General features: G+C 41.2%; 1 protein-coding gene across 3 annotated transcripts in view; it reads right to left on the minus strand.

The window, feature by feature from the left end:
* The window catches only part of FRMD4B (FERM domain containing 4B), a 315,073-nt gene that overhangs the window by 99,089 nt on the left and 196,664 nt on the right, over positions 1–19,320 (minus strand). For all 3 annotated transcript variants that reach the window (XM_073901535.1, XM_025885439.2, XM_073901534.1), the window contains 3 exons: positions 18,037–18,102; positions 15,820–15,914; positions 9,540–9,632 (listed from right to left, as the gene is read on the minus strand). In XM_073901535.1, coding sequence (XP_073757636.1) covers positions 9,540–9,632; positions 15,820–15,914; positions 18,037–18,102 — 254 coding nt within the window. The remainder of the gene's footprint in view (positions 1–9,539; positions 9,633–15,819; positions 15,915–18,036; positions 18,103–19,320) is intronic.

Here is a 19,320-nt window from a genome sequence, read left to right on the forward strand (position 1 = left end):
CTCAATTCAGAATCCTCTCTCTCCCTCAAGGGGGCCATTGTAATGACTTCATATTTATGGAGTGTATGAAAAGTGCGTATCGTCCTTTGGGAGAATGACTCCCCAGGCACACCTATCAACATGTATCATGAAGTGAAAACAGAATCTAGGGCTTCTTAATGAAATAAAACGAACTCTCCCAGACTCATAAAATAAAGACCTTTTGTTTCAGCCCCCCTTTTGGTAAAAGGATACTGTTTCCTTTCTGCACGCTTACTGTGAGTGATTTCACCAAGTTTTTGTGAAGCTGAAGCCCCCGGTTCAATTTCTAGCCCTGAAATGAGCTCAAGCTTTTGGACTAGGCATATGTTTGAGAGACAAACCTCATTACAGCTGAGTGAGTACAGTTTCTTGAGAAGAGAGTTTGCTTGGAGAGGTTTTCCTCTAATTTGTGTGCTCCCCCCACTGGCTGTCTTTGTTCCTTCCTGACGGGACGGGCGGTCACCTAACCATTTAGCAACGATACCAGAACATCGACCTTCAGTGATGTGACTGGGGAGGAGGTGGGCCTCTCGGCCCGGTGACAGCACAGGTGTGTCAAAAAGCAGAACACGGGACGCCTCGGCCGGCGGCGGCGGCGGCCAAGGGCGGGAGGGATCGGCCACGGAGGGATTGGGAACCACGGAGCCTTGCGGTCGCTTCGAAGACTTCATGTTGCTGTGGGGGAACTTGGTACCAGGTTTCTTACCACCCAGTTCCAACTCAAGTTAGTCCTTTGTAGGCAAGGAGAAAGCTTTGGCAGCATGTGAGCAACTTCTTGCCAAGAACCCAGGTCACCGCTGAGAAGGGGGCCTTAGGGAGAAGACTGTCCAGGGGAAACCAATGCCAGACACGTCTGGAGTTACGCTCAGCACAGGCAGCATGAGACATTCTGTGCCAGCCCCTGGGTCCTGCTGGCAAAGACTGTAGCTCTCCAGATTGGAGGGTCCTGGAAGCAGCGTGCACCAGGAACCTCTCTAGAGGAAGAATGGGGCCAGATGTGAACTCTCTACAATGAACACAGTTTTCAGCTTATGAAGGAGTTTTAAGTAAAACAATTACTTAACTTCCACATATTCAAGTTCAATAGCCTTCTGTGTGAAGGCCAGCAGTCACCCCCCTCCACAGAAGTTATCAGGATTGTTCTGGCACCAAGTTGAACTCTTCTTGGTACTTCTGGCAATGACAGATGTTCAGGACAGATTTATTTGCTAAATGCTCTTGACCAGGAAAGAAAAAGTAAAACTTCTGGAAGGAGCAGAAGGGTAGCAGAGCAGAGATCCCTCCCTCACTACTCACTTTCACAGAAACTCTGCCTGGATTCAGATGCTTGTACTGAAGATTGGTCCCGCCTCACTGACCTCCAAAGTCCATCGGTTCTGGGGAGAGCTGGTGTTTTTGGGCTGCCCCCTGTGGCCCTTTTTACTGTCCTTCCGCCCCCAGGCAGTGGAATGATGTGAACGTGGAACGGGGTTTGCTATCCTATGGGGACTCGCTGTCTTTCCCAGGCCGGTGCTAACTGACAGGACCATCTGAAGACGGTGGTTTGTTCTTGGGGTGGAAAGCGCTGGCCTTGCCTGGATCTTCCACCATGTTCCTGTTGCTGCCTTTTGATAGCCTGATTGTCAACCTTCTGGGCATCTCCCTGACTGTCCTCTTCACCCTCCTCCTTGTTTTCATCAGAGTCCCTGCCATTTTTGGAGTCTCCTTTGGCATACGAAAGCTCTACATGAAAACTTTGTTAAAAATCTTTGCGGTAAGTTGTGCTGTTTACAAATGGTTGCTGCACAGAGGATGAAAGAAATGCTGTTATTAGTAAAGAGTTTTTCTTACCTGGCAAAAAAAAAAAAAAAAAAAAAAGCAGAACACGGGAGTTGTTTGGAATGGGCTGTTCTTCAACAGTCACTTATGTGTAGGTGGCCAATATTTTCTTCTTGGGGCATTTATTCATTGTGATCAAAAGTCAACACCATGGAGTTGGGGAGATAGCCTCATCCTGGGGCCTTGAGCTGGCCGTCTGGCTGCTCAGCACTCCCCTGCTTCACCTGCCCCACATCCCAGAGCCATGAGATGTTTTAAATGTGCTCAACATAGTGGGTGGCATGCCGCTCAGCTGCCAATGGGTGGCGGGCATTATTACTAGATTCTTCTCCTTCTTCTATAGATGGCACTATAATAAAAGGCGTTGACTGAGCCGGGAAGCTTTAAAACTTCCTAAGATCTTTCTCTCAAGGACACAAAATGCTCCCCAAGTGTCCATTTTGACCCAGAAAAGGAAAATGCCGTGAAACAAAGTCTTTCTGACCAGTTATGACTTGTTCTCTGCCAACTGAGCATATTTAGTTTTCCAGGGCCTTCCTTATGTCTCCGTGATATCTTCAAAGCCGGGGGGAAGAGGGCAAGAATTGCTCAATGACTTCGCATTCTGAACAATGCTGAGCTTGTGAGTGGAGTCCAGCGAGGCCCTCCTTCTGGGTTTCGGTCAGTCATTGCGGGTAATTTCTGGCACTCACCACAGCCGTGGGCCCAAGGAGATTCCTATCAGATCCCAGGCCACATTCTGAGCAGGGAGATCTCTGCTCATTGCTTGTAATGACCCGGCTACCTCATCGTCTCACTTTATGATGCATGCGGAAGCCAGCAGTGTAATTGAAGTATATTGTACTTTCTCTAAGCTATTATGCAGGGCTCGTGGGAGTCCCAGATGCTCCTTTCATCTCTGGGAGGGGTGCAGTCTGACAGAATTCCCCAAGGAAAGCACAATTTGCTTCCACTATGTCCTCCCCTGCCAAAAGGCGCTCCCTCACTTCCAAATTTCCAGGCATCTCTAGGAGAACCAGCGAGGGCCCTCCAGATAAGCCTGTAGGAACCTGGCCTGTTGCTCACTGCCACGGTGTGGCTCTTTCTGAGTTCCCCGGGGAGGGGCTGGAGGCCCAGGAGGGTAAGGGCCTTGCTGTGACCTGTCCGAAAGGGGTCCAGGGAATTCTTCTGCCCCAGGCAACGCATAATTATCCAAGTGTTGCTTCTTCCCTTCCAAACTGCAAAACAGCCTGTTCCTGTCCTCCACGAGCAAAGTAGGGATGTAGGCTTTGAGAAGAAGGCAGGAAGGGAGTAAGGAGAAGGAAGATGGGGGGCAGGAGGACGGCCAGCACTGTGAATGACAAAGACAGACGATGAGATCTCCCACCCAGGGCAAACGTGAATGGGTCTGACTCGAGCCAGACCGTCCCAAACCTTCCACATTTGAAGACCGTACATCATGTTACAGAATTTTTTTTTAACCGTTCCACATGTGATTAAGGCAGTCTCTGTCATTTATATCATAATAATCGTTAACATTTACTGAGGGTCTACATGATATGTTCTTACAGGTTTAATCCTCCAACAAGGTCCATTTTGCACATGAGGGAAATAAGCCACAGAGCAAATAAATGGAAGAACTGGGATTCGAATCCAGGAGCGATGCTAAAGCACCCATTCTCGGTGGGCAGAGTGGGGCGCATTGGGCGGTATGGAAGACATTTTTGGATCACCCTGGCTTGGAGGGTGTACTGGCATCTGGGTGGTCGATGCCCAGGATGCTGAGACCATCCCACCTCCCAGCGTAGCTTCCCACGACGAAGAATTACCTGCCCCAAATGTCAGAAGGGCCCCTATTAAACTCCGCGCTAAAGGCCAAGCTTTAACTTCTACACGCTACAGCTTTTTGCACTCATTACATTACTCATTCTTTCCTTCTGCCCTTTCAATGTCACCCTGAGGACAGATTACGGAGGAGAGTGAACCGATTCCCACAATGTCTGATATTTTATCAGAAAGCACACTGAGAAATATAATCCTGTAAGAAACTGGAATCAGGATTGCGCACGAGTTTTGAAGGGTTCTGGGTCTTTCTGGATCTTTCGTATGAATTAGGATGTCGGATCCTCACAGATGGAGGCCTCTGACCAAGTGCCTGGAAGGTCAAGAATGGGTGATGCCACTGAGGAGGTCACGGTCAATATTAAGGCAACCAACAGTCTACCTTCTTTATGTTCCGGGATATTGCCCGCTCAGATGGGAGTGTGGTGGCTGGCCCAGAGCTCCAGCTGACCTCACATATCTGCCTCAAAGAGCCTCTGCCGGGCCCATAGTAGGAGGAATCAGTTATTCCTCTGGGCTTTTGGTCACATTCTTCCTCGAAGACATAAACTTTCCTGTCCTCTCCTTATTGTAAGTTACCTACCCTTTGATAGCTTTAAAATAACTCATGGCTAGCCACTCACAAATATTCCAATTTCTCTTCCTCTTATCAATCCTAATGTTTGCATTAAAAAAAATGCTTAAAGTAATGTGTTCGTTGTAGGAAAAAAATATAGAGAGATAAGGAAAAAGACAAAAAAAAAACATTCCCATAATCATTCTACCCAGAGATTTACTACTGTTTGCATTTTTTAAAAAATGCTTAAGTAATGTATTCATCATATGGAAAAATATATATAGATTAACAAAAAGAAAAAAAAATCTTTCCCATAATCATTCCACCCAGAGACTAACTGCTGTTTGCATTAAAAAAACGCTTAAGTAATACGTTCATTATCGGGAAAAAAATATATACATATAGATTAACAAAAAGACAAAAAAAAAATCATCATTCCCAGAATCATTCTATCCAGAGATAAACTACTGTTAACATTTTAAACTTTCTCCCTACTCATGTATTTCACGTTTCAGTGTAATCATGTCACACATGCTTTGTGGTCTGCTTGAATATATCGGGGGCATCTTTCCATATGAACAATCTTGTTTTTCATCAGAGTCTTTTGTTTTTACCTGTTGTGTTGTATTGCATATATTTGGAGTTCTTAAAAAAGAAAAAAAAAGTCAGGTGGAATGATGGGGAACCCACAGGTTACAGTCATGACGCTTCCTTGAGTTTAACGCTTTTTAAAGGCTGAGTGTTCCAGAACCAGGACAGGGGGTACTGAGAGCACTCTCAGAGTTTTTCAAAGGCTCTAGGTTTGCAACAACTTTGGCAGAAAGGTAGCAGTTAAGGGCTTATATCCCTCACATTTCTACTAGAACTCTCCAAGTAATGCAGGGAGTTCTCAGCCCTGAGTGTCACAGACGATGATACTTTAGGGGTACCTCTGAGTGGTCCCTTACAGCCCTAGGGCACAGCAGAGGGGGCTTGAGGAGGAGGAAAAGGGGCAGGAGAGGGAAGACCAGAAGGGGAGGAGGAGGGGGGAGCAACAAGTAGTCAGAAGAAGGGAGTAAAAGACGTTGAGATGCTGCTTGGTGTGGAGCTGGGTGGTACCAGCCTGAGCCACCTCCGCCTGCCCTCCCATGAGGGAATGGGAGCTTTTCCAGTGAGGTCACGCCAAGGCCCTGCTCTCTGATTTAAATGCTTGCGTGCTCACTCACTATCAAGCTTTTCCAATGCTCACATCTGGGCTGCATTACCAAAGAGGCCCAAGTGTTTGCAGAAGATAATTTGCAGCAGCAAATAACAACCCCCCAGCCCGGAGAAGTCCCCCAGCAACCTGGGGGAGTTTGGACTCACACGGAAATGGAGAACTGGCTCAATGAATTATGGTGCATAAATAAATTATGGGGCATCTATATACCCAGGTGTCACATGCATATTTAGCATGTTATCATTGAGCTTTTGTAACTGAAGACAAAGGTTTAATCCTGAAGTTCATAAAGGGAACGCTAAGCGCCCTTCAGCTTCAGGGTTTTCTTCCATGCAGAAGCTGCCTATGTTTCTGAGCTGCTCCCTGCGTCCTGAGGGGAATTAACCAAGAGAAAGTCACCCCCTCTCCCAGATCTGCAGGACCCCAGTGTTTAGCCCAGGACTCACTGAGACAATGCACGTCAAATATTTAGCCCAGTGCCTATCACAGGGTTAATGCTATATATCCATAGAGAGAGAACTTCTTGAGAGCAAAACTGAATGGTTTTTTCTTTTTCATAAACACTATAATTTTTTTAAAAAATTGTATTTTCTTATATTTTTATAGCATTTTGCAAACACCCTTTCTATCCTGATGTCTCTTTATTTGTCACAACCAACTTGAACAAGACCGCATTTACCATCTCTAGCGCACTGGATCAGAATCTGGGCCAGGAATGTGGGGGATTTGGGGCTTGGAGGGGTATGACTGTCTAGTTTGAAAAATTCCTAGGATGATTCAGATACGCACCCCCTCTCTCTCTGTGGGGAAACATTGAAATGCAATGTACTTAAAAAAAAACTAATCTCTTTTATTAAAGTGACCAATTGTTCACTGTACGAATGCCATCACTTACATCTTCATTGTCGGCATTTGGATATTTCTAACTGTTTGCAATGAAAATAACCGTGATGCATATCCTTGTAATGTGCTACCACTGTGGGGAATCCTTTGTCATTGTGCATTCACTACTTCGTGATTGCACCTGGGTGACTGCTTCCGGTCACGGAATGAAGAAGTTACAGGGATGAAAGGTGCAGAATAGGTCTGCAGCCGATGGGACTGTAAGAGTGTTGTGCGGTGACAGGATAGTTACATTTGTGGTGAGCACAGGGTAACCGACAGGCTCCTCAAATCACTCTGTTGTACGCTTGCAACTAATGTAACAGCATGTGTCAATTATACTTCAGTTGAAAAGAAAAAAAAAAGGGGTCTGGTGTATTTCCGGAGGCTCCTGTAGTGACCAATATCCAAATAGAATCAAAAGCTGTCTTTGGTTCTATTCTTCAATGACTAAAAGGGTTGGTGGTGGTGTCTATGGGTATGTAAGTCTCACCAACAGTTCTGTTCTCTCAAAGAAGAGGCTAGAGCCCCTCTGAGAGGCACCAGACTTCACAGGGGTTCCTCTAACCCCCTTCGTAAGCCCTCCAAAGAACAACATTCCACTGAGCGACCTCCATCAGTTCACTTAATTCTTTGCTTGTTTTTGCTTTATCATTTCTTTAATTAAGCTGGAGTAACAACAAGTACTTAATTGGAATAATAACAAAGATTATTATGATCTCACTCTACTGTTGGGAGGAAAAATTAAGTGAATAATTAAGAACTCGATAAGGGTTTTAAACACGCAAGGAGTTAAGGGAAAGTCATGCCATGTGATTATGGGACACTCTCGAGATAATGCTCAAGTAAGTGCTGAAACTCACGGGAACAAGTAGCAGGCTGCTCGGGCATCTCAGGAACCTGCTTCCAGAAGATACGGCCACCTTAGGAATGACTGAATAGAAGGGAAGATAGAGTTTTCTCCCCCTGGTATTTTTGAGACCAAAACTAAACCAGATAGCAGCTGTCAGAGGAGTTAACAATTGGATGACTAAATAAATGGTACTTGTTTAAATTCTCCAAACACAGAATTTTGCTGACTAGTTATGCCGCTTAGATAACACACGTGTGTGCAAAGATGAAAATGCAAGGATCTTAACCACAGCCTGCATTAAAGCATACATAACTGGAAACAGCCTAAGTGTTTCATAGGAGACTGGACCCCTAAATTATGAAAGTGCAAACAAAGTGGATTTTCACAGACATAAGGAGAAATTTCCAGGTAAAAACAAAGTCAGTCACCAAGCAACACATCATCCTTATTTTTCTCTGAGAAGGGAAGGGTGTCAGGGGTGGAGGGGAGGGAGGAAGGCTGGGGAGAGTAAGTTCATATAATTTGAAATGTTTATAGTGAAAATATAATCTTTTGTGAAAAAATTTATTGACGTATGTTGAGCCACTTTTCACACACAAGATTAAAATTTCTGTATGCTCTGACCCCTGCTTAATGACTAATATGCACTTTTTCCTACTGCTTGTTAGTTTGTGTTTGTCTTTTCCTCCCATTTCCATGAACACAAGCACTCATGTCATACTCTTTCCAGGAAACTCCTATGTTTTTCTTTAGGATTTCCATGCAATTTCCACACCAGCTATGCTCCTGGACAAATCACCATTTACGCTACCTCCTTCCTGGGTTTCAAAAACATGTCTGGTGGTATGAAAGAAATTCTAAGCCAGATACCAAAGCAAAAAGCAAAAAGCAAAAAAAAAAAAAAAAAAAAAAAAGGAAAAAAAAAAAAAAAAAAAAAAAGGGGATTGTCAATACTTTATTTCCTGAGTTAGGAGCAGCTACCATCAACAATCACAATTCATATAAAAAAAGGTAGGACATCTTATTACCATACTTTTGGGTTTCATGGAGCAGACTGAAGTAAATGAAATGAAGTAAAAAAAAATTGTGTAAATCAACATGATTTTGCCAGGTAATCATAATAAGCTTCCACTACTATGTCATAAAACAAATCATTTTTCTTCCTTCCTTCCTTCCTTCCTTCCTCCTTCCCTTCTTTCTTTCTTTCTTTCTTTCTTTCTTTCTTTCTTTCTTTCTTTCTTTCTCTTTTTCTTTCCTTCCTTCCTTCCTTCTTTCTCCCTTTCTTTTCTTTTTAAGTAAGCTATCAAAATTATAAAAGCATGTGCCTCTGAACTAAACTGTCCAACTGTCAAACACGTCACAACCCAGGGATCAAGAGTTGCATGCTCTACCAACTGAGCTAGCCAGGCGCCTCAAACAAAGCATATTTCAATATCCAAAAAATAACAAAAGCTCAGAATACAGAGACATTCTTTAGGCTGATCTAGCTTTATGAAAACTTATTTGGATTCATGGAAAATCTATGACCTTAGCTTATGTTATCAGATTTGGCTTCAGACAAGGAAAACAACTTATCATGAAATTCATCATCCAATTCAGGTAGAGGGGAAAGAGCTGCTAGTTCACAGAAAGGGGCTTTCAGCAAAATTGGGAATGCTTTACTTCCCAAGCTAGGTATAGGAACACAGGTGTTACTTTTCATAACATTTTATTTATTTTAGAGTGTGACTATTTCACGTGGAAAACTATTCCTATCATGGCTTTAAGAAATTGCTGAGTTGAATGCCTCCATTTCCAGAGAAAGTATGTATGGAGGCCCCTAGGAATGGGTAAGTGACCTGCCCAAGCAGAGCCAGGGGACAAGTCAAGGACTCCTTACGTCCTTCTCAGCAATCTCTCTGACTGCAAGCTGAACTCAGATCTCTGCACTGTTAAGATAATTCTTTCCATGAGCATTTGTTTGCATTTTCTCTTCTATTCAAACGAAGGCGTGAAATTGTATAAAATTCAATTCTTGCCAGTCTCTAGGAAATGTTCATAACATGTAACAGTAAATGTTGGCCATATTTCAAATTATAAAAATCCTAAAGTATGCTGAGTTGAAAACAGCCTTAGGTATTAAAACAAAGTACCTACGTTGTCCAGCTTTAAATGGATCCAAAGGACTTTGAGGAATAAAGGAAGGTGATCCTATCTTTCATCTTCAAAAAAACAGTTCTACACAGTATCTATGGCAACTTCGTTTCCAGACTAAGACAGTAGAGAATCTTTTTCACACAATAATGTTTTGATAGGTCTGTTCTTTTTTTATTCTCTATCTGATTACCAGAATTATTTTTTTTTTTTTTTAAAGGGAGGTGGGAATGCTGGATGTTTCTATGGATACATACCTCACAGCAAAGTGCAAAATGGTGGCACCTGGTTTCTTCGGCAGATCATGGTCAAGAACTCGGTGATCTAACTGTAGCCAGTTCTGCTGACCTCTGTGAGGGCAAAGCAAAGAAAAAGGATTAAACAAAAGGTCAGAGAAGGGTTCAAAACACACAATGTTGGGGAGATAGTTACTGTCATACATGGACCATAGGCGTATAACCTGTTACAACTGGTAATGAGGTTAATTTAGCAATTACTATCAAAGTTATAAAAGCATCTGCCTCTGAACCAGACTGTTGATTTCCAAGAATTTATCAAGGTAAACTTGCACATGTGAAAAATGGCCCATGTATAAAGTCCCTTACTATAGCATTGGTTATAACAGCAAAGAGGCTCAAAACAACCTATAAAGGTCCAGCAAGATGTTGTTTAAAAATTAATTTAAACTGAGCAATAACATACAAGAGAGCCATACAAAAGATGGAGAGTATCTTTACAAACTTATTTTGAGCAATTTCCAAGACATGACGTTAAATGGAAGAACAAGGGGCATAACCGTGAGTACAGTATATAGCCATTTTAAAATTTAAACACACACACACACACACACACACACACACACACACACACACACAATATCTCTCAGAGGATTAACAAGAAACTGATACCACCTGGTACATTTGGAGGTAAAAAACTAGGTGAAACTTAATATATGAATCTTTAAATTCTTATTAAATGTGGTATCTGAAATATTTTAGATAGTCAAGAAGGGGAAAATTCCTGGTTTCATGAAATCAGACAGACACAAAGAACAGTAATACTGCTTTTCTAAAAAGTACGGGCTTACATATTCTCTGAGTGCTGTTTCTATATTATGGACTTCCTAATATTTGAATATGTATTTGTTTATTTACTCAAGAGCCTCAGTAAAATTCATGAATATAAACAGTTCTCCTTAAATTTTGACCTCTGAGAGATCCAAAGGATGACACTGTGGCTTGGAATTGTTTCCAGGTCTTTTCCAAGGCCATCCAACCAGTTGGTCCGTTTTAGACTGTATATTCCCAGAAGGCATAGACTCCATTTTGCTTGCTTATATAAAGCTTAAAAACATGCAAATGGTGGTGGGATGTCGAATTATAACAAAACCTATAATGGGCCAGAAGATATTTTCCAACCCTTTTTGGTCTTTGAATAAATAATTTAAAAAATTCAGAAATCTCTAAGCTGCATTCATTACAAGTAGATAGGAAAAGTGGACATAAACAATTACAAGAGTAATAGTAATAATCATTAATAGTAACAGCTACTCATAATGGTAACAGCTACTCTGTGCCCACAGAGCTGGAAGTTTTTATGTATTAAGGCTGTATTTTACAACAAGCTTGCAAAAAAATTGGCAGAGCCAAGATTTGAGCCCAGGACTTGCACTACAGGACTTTGGTATATAGAAGACTAGAAAGTTGAATCAGCTTTTATAACTTTTGGCTGATCTCTGTCACTTACTAGTCTCAACACCGGAAGAAGTGTGTCTTTGCTTGTGCAGTTATAAGATGAGGCTTCCGGTATTGTCCCTAGCTTTCCTAGGAGGAATATTATAAAGATAAATAAGCTGATATAAGTGATATAAGGGGACGTTCTTAGAAACACTGCTTGTTTAAAAATATATACATAAAGATAGGGGGCTAGAAGGTAGGGGACTCTTCCACTGTATTTCATCCAGTTTAGAATCGCCGATTTAAAGACATACGCCAATTTCAGACATGTTCAAATATGTGTCTTAAAGTACATAAAATAGTGTATAGTATCAGGTCTTAACAGTTTCTTAGGGAAAATGAGACTAATTTGGAATTGTTCTTCTTGCTTTTATATAGGAAAGATACGGCATTATTACAAGAGCACAATGTATATTTACATGAACATGCATGGAATGATGTCCAAAAATGAATAAAACAAGTTGTATAATAACATATACTGAATAAATCAATTATATTAACTAAAGAAGTGCACCGAAAACACTATTATATATGGATGAAATTCTTACAGTTTTGGAGAGGTATAGAGCAAATTGCAACATTTGGGGTGGGGAGGTAGTCAAAAGGGATTGGCTTCAATTATGATATTAAATGTTTTTTTTTATAAAAAGACATTCGTGTTTATGCACCATAAAATAATTTTTTAAAAAGGATAAATTAGAAATTAGATTTTAAAATCCATCCAGGGGTGCCTAAGCTGACTCAGTCGGAAGAGCATATGACTCTTGATCTTGTGGTCATGAGTTAGAACCCCACATTAGGTGTAGACATTGCTAAAATAATAATAATAAACTTAAAAAAACCCATCCATAATCTCACCAACAAGATAAAATTAAAAGAACAAAAATTTGAAAATTACCCGTAATTCTATCACTGAGATATAAATAAGGTTAACATGTTGTTTTATAGTAAAATGAGATCAGAAAGCACATATTGCTTATAACCTGCTTTTCTCAGGTTTTTCCATCAGCGAATATACTAGATCTAATCAGTATCTCAAAAAAAATACAGCTGATGCTACACAGTCACCTCTATCAAGCTTGCAGCTCAACCCTAAAGCAAGATTTTTTTTGGCTTATAATCGTATCAGTCAAAGATCCCATCAGCTCACACCCAGCGAATGGGATGGTGATCAAAAGCCACCATTGTGTTGTGAAAACTGTTATTTCTTCATAAACAAAGCTTATTCAGCAAAGCCTTTCAAAACAAGGGAATTAAAAAAAAATGATGTGGGTTTAAGGGGATGGGAACCATTTTGGTGAACTTCAGCGTTGCTGCCTCCGGAGGGCGAGACTGCCCTCTGGAGGTGAAAAACTGCCTCTGCACACAGATCACCAGGAGGTACTTTCAAGTGTAATCTCAAGGAACTCTACCCCACCCTCCAATAGGAACATGGATTTATTTTTGTTGGTCACCATCACTACTTTTCTTATGTAATGGCGCAATTCATTTTTTCCATTTCTCTTCTTGGCCTGTGTATGGGGGCATTGACAGTAGCTAGTTTCCTTGACAAAATGTCCCCCTCAGCTTTGCCTTACTCTGTTGAGAGAAGTTCACCAAAGGCAGACGGCTGATGTGGCATCTAAGTTGGAAATTCAATTCAGACAGCATCCTGGGAGGGATCCGACTCAGTGGTTTTACGGGGGGCGGGAGAAAGGGAGTGCTGAAAGAAAGTACTTTCCAAAAATATTTACCAGACAAAGAAAAAGAGCTAGGCTTGTGACCAAGACATTCCAAGGAGACACCCTTAGACAGAAGCAATTTTCCAGACCTGTTCCCCAGAAAGGTGGAAATGGCCAGATCCTCCCTTCCCCCTCCCAAAGCCAGCTCCTACTTCTTCTGAAAATAAACACAGTTACAGCCAGAAGACACCTTTCAAACTGGTCATAATTCAAAAATAGACTCTGCTGTCACTTACAGGGGAGTACACAGAGGACAGTTTGGAGCCAGGCTTCTTGGAAAGACTATAACCATCAACCACTGTCGCCAAACGAGATAGCTGGAGGAGACGCTTGAGTGAGACATTCTTCTCCCAGTAGAGGATTTAGAAAGAAATCCCAGAGCAGAAGAGGCGGGGGGGCGGGGGAAGGTGGCTCAAGGCATTGAAGGAAGTCATTCATATTATTCCTTTTCTTTCTGAAGAGAAGATCTTACAGCTGAACGACTGATTTATGCACTGTTTGATTATGCTCACCTGAACTGGGAGTTTTCCCAGAAGCCATCCACGTGGCCAGGAACCCCTTTTTCCAGCCCATCATGAACCTTGTAGCCTGGGGAACTTGCCACACCAGTCATAAATCATGTAATTCCCGGGCAAACATTCTACAGTCTCCCATCTATGTGGTACACAGGACCCACCTCTGGTCTTGTCCCCCTTACATCTCGCCCCACCGTCAGGCCGGGCTCCTCACCACTGGGCAAATGCACCGTATTCATCTCCATGCTCACACACGGGGCCACAAAATGAGTCTTCCCTGGGATGTCATCTTCCATTCCTCTCCCTTCCACCTAAAGTCTACCTGCCCTGCCTTGTCCATTTGTAGTTATCCTCTTGAGTGAATTTCACTCTAGTCATCCTTCAGCCCCCTTCTGGACACTGAACTTATTATCGTACCAAGAGCAGCATGAGAGCTTCCTTTCAGTGTGTGCCTGTGCTATGAGCTGGGCATATCTTACCTGACTTGACAGTACATAATCCTAGCAACCTATTACATGTGTCTTATGTAGTCCTTATTATATATAAGTACCATTATTATGCCCAATGTACCAAAGAGAACACTGGAGTGTCAGAGATGTTAAGTAACTGGTCTAAAATCTCATAGCTACCACAATTCTATAATATTCACTCCCTGCCTCCCTCTGAACCCTTAACTTGCGCCACTTTCCTTCTTACTGTCTATATTCCAGTCATATTGGATCTTTTTCTTTCTCAAAAATACAAAATAAAAAAACCCAAAAGTCAAGCTCCGTCTCACCTCAAGGCTTTCGCCCTGGCTTTTGTCCGGAATGTCTCCCTCTACTTTTGCAGAACTGGGTCTTGCTTTTTATTACATGTCTCCTCCTAGAAGCCCTCCTCGTCCACCCAATCTAACACTGCCCCCCAACTTCTCTTCATCATGGCCATGATGATGTTCTTCTAAGCATTTATCATTTCAAGTAATTTCTCATTTATCCATGTTTACTTGTTCTGCTAGACCATACCATTGCAACAAAAGCTCCATGAAAACAAGAACCTTGTCTCTGTCATGCACAACTAAATCTCTAGGACCTAGAACAATGCCTGGCATTTGGTAAGCACTCAAGAAATATTTGTTGAATGAATAAATTAATATTCATGCTTTTTGCCTCTATTCTATGTAACCTCTCTAAATTACAGTGTTTATAACACTTACAGTTCAACCATATAGCTTTTAGGTTTCATGTCTTATATTATTTGCAATTATTGCATGCACACTTTCAACCTGTGTGTGTGTGTTTAATCACTAATTTACATGAACTAGCCTTGTCTTTCCAGCTGAGCATGTGGTCAATGGATGTCTGCATTTCCTATTTCATCCAGCAGAGGACTGATCATATAGGGTCTCAAATAGTTGGGTGAACTGATAATTTTGTGAATCAGAGTGAGGTGGGTGATGTCTAGCGTACTTTTTGTCTAGTGTACTTCCGATTCAGGAAGCATCTTGGGTCTGGGATCAAAGTTTTCAGGTTTTTCTGTCTCCTGACAAGTGGTTGCCTGGTTTTGCCCAGCCCACATCCTGAGCCTGGGGTGGGGTGGGGGAGGTCCTAGGCTGTGGCCCACTCAGGCTAGAAATAATGAGAAGCAAGGTGTTAAAAAAAATTAACCCCTTCTTGAGATTATTTTCTGCCTGGTTAAACTAAAGAACTGAAAAAACATTTACACTGGGAGAGTTATAGAAAGAATGCTGGGCAGTTGGCCAATATATTTTGTGTCTGGAATGCATTTTCTTGAATTTTAATATTTGAATAACTCTTTGGATATTATCCCCACAAAGGGGAAAAATTCTTCTGATAATCTACCAGGTTGCAAATAACATAGGCAAATTGGACTGTCATAACACACAAACACTAACACACACACACACACACACACACACACACACACACAGAGGAAAGAACTGGTAAGACCAAACACATTTTTTTACATGGAGTTTTAACTTCTTATGATTTTATTGTTATACACATGCTTCATCTTAGAAAGCATTTAAATCATTGATAAATACATACCATGTCCAAGTTAGCATAAAAAATGTAAGTAGAAGAAAAAAAAGATAGTAAAGAGGTAACATGAAATGACCTAGGGAGAAGTGGAAAAATTCATTCTGTATTAAAACTATAAACATATTTTCCAGGTGGGCCATACATTTGCCTTTAAACTGTCTGGCCACCAACACCCAAAACATTAATTCTTATTTCAATATATTAGTGAATAACGACTATTTCTATCACTGATACATAACTACAGTATAAAAAATGTGCAGATAGACTCCCAAGAATAACAACCTCATTATAACAAATTTCTAAAACATTAGGGCAATATTTTGATGTTTAAAAATGATCAGTATTCCCTTTCTTCTCCCTTTGCAATAGTCTGAGGAGAGAAATCTTGTATTAGATAATCTTTAACTAAGCAAGACATATTCTAATTCTTGGAGCATTTATGTCTTTTTCTGCAGATTGTGAATGACAGTGAGCAGGGAGTCCCCACGAAAGGTAAACAAATGAAAATGATTAAAACACTCACATGTCGTCTGTAAATGTTATTCCAAAGTACTCCTTTTCTTTCAGGTTGAAATGTGAAGCCACGAGGTCCAGCAATTCTCTTGATAAAAGTTTGGGCTGTTAAAATAAAATGTGATCAGAAGCTACAACCCTTCTCTGCCCCGAATAGTTTAGAGCAGCTATTGTTTGTTTGTTTTTAAAGTTTTTTAAGATTTTACTTATTTATTTGACAGAGAGAGACACAGCGAGAGAGGGAACACAAGCAGGCTTCCCGCCGAGCAGGGAGCCCAAGCGGGGCTCGATCCCAGGACCCTGGGATCATGACCTGAGCCAAAGGCAGACGCTAAACTGACTGAGCCACCCAGGCGCCCTTATCCCTGTTTGTTTTTAAATACATCCGCCGCCCCCCCTTTGGCTGTTTATGTTAATTGACTATACATTTTCGAAGAGATTGGAAAGGGGAAGAAATTGTAATAGGAACCCCAGTGAGATCATCATTTTCATGTATTTTGCAATTCAGTCCAGTACCTTACTTTTTCCTCTAGGGATCAGTATGTTTACTAATGCAATGATACTTTGGAAAGATAACTCTTTTATATGTAGCATGGTGCTAGTGACCAAGACAAAGAATATCAAACATCTCACCTCCTGGATTGTAGGAATAACTCTGTTTGGTGAGGGCCAGCTGAAGAGTTTGAAGACCCAACGCTGTGGGGTCACAGGTAAAACTACTACTCTACTTCTGGTTACCATTTACTGTGCTGAATTCCTTCTAACCATTGTCTCATTTCATCCTTATAATGAGCCTATGAGATAGGGGTTCTTATTGCCATTTTTTTTAAAGATTTTATTTATTTATTTATTTGAGAGAGAGAGAATGAGAGAGAGAGAGAGCACATGAGAGGGGTAAGGGTCAGAGGGAGAAGCAGACTCCCTGCTGAGCAGGGAGCCTGATGGCGGGACTCGATCCTGAGACTCCAGGATCATGGCCTGAGCCGAAAGCAGTCGCTTAACCAACTGAGCCACCCAGGCACCCTCTTATTGCCATTTTAGAGATGAGGGGACCAAAGTTAAAAGAAACTAAATGCCTGGCTTGATGTTCCAGTCAATAAGGGCAGGGAATTGAACCCAGTTCTACCTGATTCCAAAGCCTAAGCCTTTCATTTCTCTCTAGAACTAGAGTGATTTTACCCATTATATAGATGATCGTCACCAGTGTTTACTAAGCACTTAGAAGGATCTAATCTATGAGCTTTTGAGAAGCACCGGATGGGTGGCAAGGAGCATGGTTTGGAATCAGGGGGAACATCCAGAGTGACAGTGGACACCTGATTTATAGGGACTCAGGAAGGAAAGGGGGATATGCAGGAGGGCATTTGCATGGGCTCTTTTTGAACTTAGAGCCAGACAATTTAGGGCTCATTATGGTGCTTTGAGAGTTGGATGTTTGCTGTTAGGGAAGAAGGATGGTCATGATTTAAAAGAAAAGAAGAAAGAAAGAAACAGGCAGAAATCTGGTCTACTCTGGTGAAACAGTGTTGACTGTGCTATTTTCATTCTAACTGAAGCCCGTGCATAATGGGTGAGAAAGGAGCCTCAGAAGACTTTAGGTTTGGTCAAAGGAGAGAGTTCTAGCTGTAGCTACAGTTGTGGCTATCAGAGGGGATTTCCACAATTTTTAAAGGTCCTTGGTCCACAGTGTTGGGTAAATAAAGAGAAAAGGATCAACAATCAAAATACCACCACTCATACACTCCATATAGTTTACAAAAGGATTTTGTTCACATATATAAACTAGCTTGATTTTAGTCATAATTCTATGAGGAACACTAAGCCTTCTCCATCCCAGTTCACAGCTGATGATGCTGGGTATTTAACTTGGACAACGTCATGTAGCAAGAAAGTGGCAGGATGCAGATTTGCAGCTCACAATAACCCTTTCAGGGAAGCATTATGGTGTCCAGCTTACCAACAAGAGGTTCAGAGAAGTAAAGTCACTTCCTGGGGGTCACACAGCTACTGAGTGTCATAACTGAGATGGGAACCCAAGGGTCTCAAATCCACGTCCCCAGACTATAACTACTCTTACACATAGACCAAGTTGTCTGACTTGGAAGCTGTTCTTTTGCCCCTCAAACAATCCCAAGTCGTTGGCACATATAAGCGAGTAGCCTGACCACAGGCCTGGAGGCTCACAGAGGGAACCAGTACAGGCTGTCTCTATACGGGCAACACCCACCTGAACCAGCAGCTCCAGTCTCCGATCATCCAGGAGGTGTACCTGGCAGTGCCTGCCTTCTGTCATCTGTGGGGACAAGAAAGCAACAGTGGCATCATGGCTAGCATGGGCAAGCAGACCCTTGAACTTGATGTATAGTTTAGTTTACATGCGATGTGTTCAGGCTAAAAATGGCTTCAGTTGAGTTACTCAACAGCCTTGATCATAAACAGACTTACTCTTTGGCATTAGCTCTTGAATTCATCAATCAATGAATTAATTTGCTCTTCAATTTAAAAGAAGAAAAGAATGAAAAGCAAAGACAAGTCAGTATGTTGAAAAAATTATGTCTATAATAGTGCACACAAGATTATACTATGAAAAGCTGGTTTCCTTCCCAGAGGAAACTGCTATATTTTTCATTGAATCAATATTGAATTTTTCAAATGAAAATGTCTATATTCACTGATGTATTTAAATAAATATAATACATTCATAATTAGAAAGGAAAACTATGACATTAGAGTTAAAATTGAAAGTCTCTATCTTTGAAATGTCTGTCCTCTTTATAGAACATCACTACTGTAATTAAGAACAGTTAAGATATATAGTTAAGAACGGTACACGTCAGTATAAATTTCCAGTTATATTTACTTTTTTACCACTTATAACTGCAATACCAGGAAATATTCTTTGTAAAATATTTATTTATTTACTTATTTTTTATTTTATTTCATTTTATTTTTTAAGTAGGCTCCACACCCAATGTGGGGCTTGAACTCATGACCCCAAGATCAAGAGTCGCATGCTCTACAGACAGAGCCAGCCAGGCCCCCCTGTAAAATATTTAAACAATGCACAGAATACAAAGAGCCCCCTTAATTCACTCATGCTCCAAATCATTTTATCTGCAGAAATCACCACTCTGTCAGTTTGAGGAGAATCAGCTCAAACTGTTTTTACAGTTTGAGATATGTATGTGTACATATATATAGGTGTTCATATTTTCAGATATATATGTGTACATATTTTCAAAAAACTTCATATTAAATGGTTTGCTTTGCAATGTTATTGGACATATTGTTTTGCAAATGAAGTATTGTTAATATTTGTGTGTGTGTTTGTGTCTATATAATCATCCAGAAATTTTATATATGACTCTGTGTTTATGGGGTGTGTGTACTGTGATGCTATATGTATATACAAACACACATACATGATATATATACATATATATGTGTGTGTATATATATATATATATATACATGTATATATATATTTTTTCCCCCAACTCAAGTGGAACTA

Source organism: Callorhinus ursinus, unplaced genomic scaffold (genome assembly GCF_003265705.2).
Source record: "Callorhinus ursinus isolate GAN/ISIS: 27379988/994484 unplaced genomic scaffold, GSC_fseal_2.0 scaffold15, whole genome shotgun sequence".
In the NCBI taxonomy this organism is placed as follows: domain Eukaryota; kingdom Metazoa; phylum Chordata; class Mammalia; order Carnivora; family Otariidae; genus Callorhinus; species Callorhinus ursinus.